Consider the following 7,633-nt stretch of genomic DNA (forward strand, 5'->3'; position numbering starts at 1 on the left):
AAGTACTCGTGTTGTATTGCATTGACGGCAGTAGTTTGTGCCATTATCATTTTTAAAATGTTCTTAGTAATGCATAATATATAAGCTCTTACATTTTCCTGTTGCAAAGTGTTTTCTAACTTCGGACATTTACTCAAATACTGTACTTAAGGATAATGTTAATGTATATTAGATTCAACTTTATTGTCATTGCACAGAGTACAACGAAGTTTGCATCCAACCAGAAAGTTCAAATAGTAATCAAATCGCATTAGTTTTCAATTAATTCCCAGAACCAATGGTGCAGGGTTTAAACATATAACATGTAATCGATAGTAAATAAAGACATTGTAAATGAGTGCAATGTCACTGAGTGTGCGGTGCTGTGGGTTAGAGCCACATGTACATCAACCTAATTTAATTATGTACCATTAATGTTACTTCATACTTCTAATCCACTACATTTGAAAAACTGAATATTTAACTGTATTTCGTATTACAAAAAATATTTACTTACTTTTTGTTTTGCATTATTATAGATTAAAACACTATGCTTAAACACAAAAGTATTTCATATGGCTGCAAAACTATATTTAGGGAAGAGTTGTGCAAAGATATGCTGGGATTCACGTGAAATCAACATTTACTAATAAAAAGGATTAAGCTGTAACTTGTCTCACAACAACTCTGACTTTATATTTCTGGACTTTTCAACTTAATACTCTAGTATGGACTATTCTGCACAATGTGTACCTTTTACTTTTGATACATTAAATCCATTTGTCTAGAAATACTTATCTACTTAAACTACATTTGACTGACAGCAGTATTATTTCATTGTTGTTTTGATACCTTCGTGTGAAGAAACTGAGGACTTCCTCCCAATGCTTTCCAGCTATTGAAAAGTGACTTTTAAAAATGTTTATAAAGATACCTTTTTTTTTCAGGTCAGCCTCTCCCTTCCTATCTGGATTTAGTTTTTAGGTAACAGATGCTGAAAAACCCACAGCTGTGAGATACAGTGAGCACACGTCTAAATATAGAGGTGACCTGTTTACCTGTGCAATCTGACCGAGAAACACAAGTCAACTTTGAGAGGTGGATTCAAACCTTTAGAAAGTTATGAGTCACAAATGTTTTAGTTTTTTTAGGCAAAATAAAAGGAGCAGAAACACTCACTGTGAGAAATGACTCCATAGAAACCTAATTTAAATGATTGATTTTTTTATTCAGAGATGAGTTTGACAAAGTGGTGCTTTATCAAACATCATATACTGTACTGCTTCTCACTAATAAATACTTTTCTAGGGCTAAATCCTTTATTTGGCATCCAAACCATAATTATATCGTGCATTTATAGCTTATAGATAAGTGAAGTGGATTAAAAAACTGAATTTTACCCTCAACTTTTGTGTCATCCTGACAGTCAAGACAAAAGCCATTCCTAGCAATACATTGGTCTGTGAATGTTGAATCTTATGTCAAATGTGGCATATAAAAATATGTGGTAATAATGTCGTTTTTTACAATAACTTTACAAGATCACTCCCTGCATTTCAAAACCCGATGCTTGGTCAGGGTCCTTTGGCCTAACCACCCAAAACAACAAAATATAGGTTCAAGTATTACATTGTGTAGATATTAGTGATCGTATAAGAATTATTTGGACTTGTATTATCCATACTTTCCCCTTTTACTTTTCCCAATTTTCTAACAAGAAAGCTATCCTTACTTCAACAAAGATATTTTTTATGTAATTCTTTAAATGAATCATCTAACTCTAACCTCCTGCAGCAGAGATTGGCTCCTTGCTGACCAATGAGGAGGGCCGGACAGCAGGGCAGCCCTCCTGACTGAGGATATAAACCAGGTCTGCAGGTGAAGGCTATCATCGACAGAATCACACAGCAACCATGATGTCTCTGGTCTTCATTCTGCTCATCGGAGCTGCCTGTGAGTGTGAAGCTCTTATCAAGCTGAATGGCTTCCTTTCTGCTGACAGTCTTTGGGCCTTTATCCCAAAACTTAGTGCAGAATAACCAGAGCATGTGCCTAAAGCCAAGGATTTTAATTTGAACAACTGATTGATCTTTAACCACCCAAAGTTCTCAAATGAACAATGCACACTGGTTCTACATTCAAATAGATGTCTGTTATATTGTAACTTTTTTTAAAGAGTAGTATCAAACAACTAAGTTGATGCTGATGTGTGTTTTCTCAGTTGCCACGGAGGAGGACAAGATTGTCGGAGGGAAGGAGTGCAGTCCCTACTCCCAGCCCCATCAGGTGTCTCTGAACTCTGGCTACCACTTCTGTGGAGGCTCCCTGGTCAACGCGAACTGGGTGGTGTCTGCTGCTCACTGCTACAAGTCGTAAGCACATTCCTCGTGTTTTCCAGGGTCATAGGATTGATTTATTAACCCGTGGGGTATGCATATTAATATTTGATGATCAGTTGTCTGTATTTTGTTACTAATCCAGTCATTTCCATTTGCTTTTAGCCGTGTGGAGGTTCGTATGGGAGAGCACCACATCAGGGTCACCGAGGGAAACGAGCAGTTCATCAGCTCCTCCCGTGTCATCCGTCACCCCAACTACAACTCCTACAACATCGACAATGACATCATGCTGATCAAGCTGAGCAAGCCCGCCACCCTCAACCAGTACGTTCAGGCCGTGGCTCTGCCCAGAAACTGTGCCCCCGCTGGCACCATGTGCACCGTCTCCGGCTGGGGAAGCACCCAGAGCTCCTGTGAGTAACACCCGCATTTTAACAGCTGGAGTTACGCTTTATTTTTGTGTCATTTTTGCTATTCTAACCCTGTTTTACTAAATTACAGCTGCTGACGGCAACAAGCTGCAGTGCCTGAACATCCCCATCCTGTCCGACAGGGACTGTGATAACTCTTACCCCGGCATGATCACTGATGCCATGTTCTGCGCTGGATACCTGGAGGGAGGCAAGGACTCCTGCCAGGTGCGTAACAAAACAACTCTGCAGGAATCATTTTCCTATAACAATGCATCTTAGTTGCATATACAGAAAATGTGTACATTTCTTCACAAATGAATTCTCTCTCAGGGAGACTCTGGTGGACCCGTCGTGTGCAACGGTGAGCTGCAGGGTGTTGTGTCCTGGGGCTACGGATGTGCTGAGAGGGACAACCCCGGTGTCTACGCCAAGGTAAACCAAAAACATTTCTACAATGGAAGACATGAAACCTACATTTCACACTTTGCATGCTAGACTAAAATATTTGTTAATTGCTGACTTCCTAACAAACCTCACTGTGTCTCCATTCACAGGTCTGCCTCTTCAACGATTGGCTGGAGACCACCATGGCCAACTATTAAGTCTGATTCTGCGATCACCATCTTACTCTGCTGCCTTTCTTCATTCATCCTCTCCACTGTTGTTGTTGAGTTTTGAATAATGTGCAATCTGAGTAAATAAAGTCCTACACCTTGACTTTCAAATGATGATTCCCTCTGATGATTTTTGCTTTTGTTTGCCCTCATCATATCTTCATTACATACTCATTCTTCCATGAAGGTGTGAACCTATTTCCTGCTCCTCAGAATAAAATACAATCAATTGCTCCTTATTTTGTACACATCCATAATGTTGGTGTAGCACTCAATTACATTACAAAGATATGCTACACAATGTGTTGAGTGTAAAACATTATCATTTAATTGTTTTTTTATCAACACCAATACATATGTATGCAGTGCAGCAAAGTCCTTAACAAATAAACAGGAAATATGATAAAGAACACCAATCAGGTGATGTATAGAATGTATAAAAACTAAATCCCATTAGATACAACTTTTTATTAAGTAATGTGACTTTTAAGATAGAGTTGAATACAATATCTTAAAGGTCCCCTACTATACTGTTTTTCATCAAGAAATTATAGATGTATGTACAACCAGAGCTCATGGTGCGTTCACACGTTCACATCCCGTTATTGTTTGTCCATCGTTTGTACTGAAGTCTCCTCTAACCTGTGCTCCTATGAAGGAGCATCTGGCTCCGTCCCTCTCCACCTGCACTCTGACCTCGGTTTTCATCGGGACTGTCTTCCTCTTCTTCATCCTCTGTTTCCTGGAGACCAAAGCCACCTGAAACTACAGACACTACAACTGACTCCAACTGACTCCATCTGACTCCAACTGACTCCATCTGACTCCATCTGACTCCATCTGACTACAACTGACTCCATCTGACTCCATCTGACTCCAACTGACTCCAACTGACTCCAACTGACTCCATCTGACTCCATCTGACTCCACCTGACTCCAACTGACTCCATCTGACTCCAACTGACTCCATCTGACTCCATCTGACTCCAACTGACTCCAACTGACTCCAACTGACTCCAACTGACTCCATCTGACTCCATCTGACTCCAACTGACTCCAACTGACTCCAACTGATTCCAACTGACTCCAACTGACTCCAACTGACTCCATCTGACTCCATCTGACTCCAACTGACTCCATCTGACTACAAATGACTCCATCTGACTCCATCTGACTCCATCTGACTCCAACTGACTCCATCTGACTCCATCTGACTCCATCTGACTACAACTGACTCCAACTGACTCCAACTGACTCCATCTGACTCCATCTGACTCCATCTGACTCCAACTGACTCCATCTGACTCCAACTGACTCCAACTGATTCCAACTGACTCCAACTGACTCCATCTGACTCCATCTGACTCCACCTGACTCCAACTGACTCCATCTGACTCCAACTGACTCCAACTGACTCCAACTGACTCCAACTGACTCCATCTGACTCCATCTGACTCCATCTGACTCCAACTGACTCCAACTGACTCCAACTGACTCCATCTGACTCCAACTGACTCCAACTGACTCCATCTGTATCCATCTGACTCCATCTGACTACAACTGACTCCATCTGACTACAACTGACTCCAACTGACTCCATCTGACTCCATCTGACTCCATCTGACTCCATCTGACTACAACTGACTCCAACTGACTCCAACTGACTCCATCTGACTCCATCTGACTCCACCTGACTCAAACTGACTCCATCTGACTCCAACTGACTCCATCTGACTCCATCTGACTCCAACTGACTCCAACTGACTCCAACTGACTCCAACTGACTCCATCTGACTCCATCTGACTCCAACTGACTCCAACTGACTCCAACTGATTCCAACTGACTCCAACTGACTCCAACTGACTCCATCTGACTCCATCTGACTCCAACTGACTCCATCTGACTACAAATGACTCCATCTGACTCCATCTGACTCCATCTGACTCCAACTGACTCCATCTGACTCCATCTGACTCCATCTGACTACAACTGACTCCAACTGACTCCAACTGACTCCATCTGACTCCATCTGACTCCATCTGACTCCATCTGACTCCAACTGACTCCATCTGACTCCAACTGACTCCAACTGATTCCAACTGACTCCAACTGACTCCATCTGACTCCATCTGACTCCACCTGACTCCAACTGACTCCATCTGACTCCAACTGACTCCAACTGACTCCATCTGACTCCAACTGACTCCATCTGACTCCATCTGACTCCATCTGACTCCATCTGACTCCATCTGACTCCAACTGACTCCAACTGACTCCAACTGACTCCATCTGACTCCATCTGACTCCATCTGACTCCAACTGACTCCAACTGACTCCAACTGACTCCATCTGACTCCAACTGACTCCAACTGACTCCATCTGTATCCATCTGACTCCATCTGACTACAACTGACTCCATCTGACTACAACTGACTCCAACTGACTCCGTCTGACTCCATCTGACTCCAACTGACTCCATCTGACTCCAACTGACTCCAACTGACTCCATCTGACTCCATCTGACTCCAACTGACTCCAACTGACTCCAACTGACTCCATCTGACTCCATCTGACTCCATCTGACTCCAACTGACTCCAACTGACTCCAACTGACTCCATCTGACTCCAACTGACTCCAACTGACTCCATCTGTATCCATCTGACTCCATCTGACTACAACTGACTCCATCTGACTACAACTGACTCCAACTGATTCCATCTGACTCCATCTGACTCCAACTGACTCCATCTGACTCCAACTGACTCCAACTGACTCCATCTGACTCCATCTGACTCCAACTGACTCCAACTGACTCCAACTGACTCCATCTGACTCCATCTGACTCCATCTGACTCCACCTGACTCCATCTGACTACAACTGACTCCATCTGACTCCAACTGACTCCATCTGACTCCATCTGACTACAACGGACTCCAACGGACTCCAACTGACTCCATCTGACTCCATCTGACTCCATCTGACTCCATCTGACTCCATCTGACTCCAACTGACTCCAAATGATTCCAACTGACTCCAACTGACTCCATCTGACTCCATCTGACTACAACTGACTCCATCTGACTCCAACTGACTCCAACTGACTCCATCTGACTCCAACTGACTCCAACTGACTCCAACTGACTCCATCTGACTCCATCTGACTCCATCTGACTCCACCTGACTCCATCTGACTACAACTGACTCCATCTGACTCCAACTGACTCCATCTGACTCCATCTGACTACAACGGACTCCAACGGACTCCAACTGACTCCATCTGACTCCATCTGACTCCATCTGACTCCATCTGACTCCAACTGACTCCATCTGACTCCATCTGACTCCATCTGACTACAACTGACTCCATCTGACTCCAACTGACTCCATCTGACTCCATCTGACTACAACGGACTCCAACGGACTCCAACTGACTCCATCTGACTCCATCTGACTCCATCTGACTCCATCTGACTCCAACTGACTCCATCTGACTCCAACTGACTCCAACTGACTCCATCTGACTCCATCTGACTCCACCTGACTCCATCTGACTCCAACTGACTCCATCTGACTCCAACTGACTCCAACTGATTCCAACTGACTCCAACTGACTCCATCTGACTCCACCTGACTCCATCTGAATACAACTGACTCCATCTGACTCCAACTGACTCCATCTGACTCCATCTGACTACAACGGACTCCAACTGACTCCAACTGACTCCATCTGACTCCATCTGACTCCATCTGACTCCATCTGACTCCACCTGACTCCATCTGACTCCAACTGACTCCATCTGACTCCAACTGACTCCATCTGACTACAACTGACTCCAACTGACTCCAACTGACTCCATCTGACTCCATCTGACTACAACTGACTCCAACTGACTCCAACTGACTCCAACTGACTCCATCTGACTCCAACTGACTCCATCTGACTCCAACTGACTCCATCTGACTCCAACTGACCACAACTGACTCCAACTGACTCCATCTGACTCCAACTGACTCCATCTGACTCCAATTGACTCCAACTGACTCCAACTGACTCCATCTGACTCCAACTGACTACAATAGACTCCATCTGACTCCATCTGACTCCAACTGACTCCAACTGACTCCGTCTGACTCCAACTGACTACAACTGACTCCATCTGACTCCATCTGACTCCAACAGACTCCAACTGACTCCATCTGACTCCAACTGACTCCATCTGACTCCATCTGACTCCAACTGACTCCAACAGTCTCCAACTGACTCCATCTGACTCCAACTGACTCC

The 7,633-nt window shown here is 43.8% G+C and overlaps 1 protein-coding gene across 1 annotated transcript; it reads left to right on the forward strand.

Annotated features, from left to right (window-relative positions):
* The first annotated feature begins 1,804 nt into the window (after positions 1-1,804).
* LOC307046765 (trypsin-1) lies at positions 1,805-3,456 on the forward strand. The gene is made up of 6 exons (XM_079693373.1): positions 1,805-1,932; positions 2,201-2,351; positions 2,481-2,731; positions 2,820-2,956; positions 3,062-3,163; positions 3,286-3,456. Exons 1-6 carry the CDS (start codon positions 1,893-1,895, stop codon positions 3,331-3,333), a joined length of 729 nt encoding a protein of 242 aa, XP_079549499.1. The 5' UTR covers positions 1,805-1,892; the 3' UTR covers positions 3,334-3,456.
* The last annotated feature ends 4,177 nt before the right edge of the window (positions 3,457-7,633 follow it).

The sequence above is a fragment of the Notothenia rossii genome (assembly GCF_949606895.1).
Source record: "Notothenia rossii genome assembly, chromosome: 7".
Classification (NCBI taxonomy): domain Eukaryota; kingdom Metazoa; phylum Chordata; class Actinopteri; order Perciformes; family Nototheniidae; genus Notothenia; species Notothenia rossii.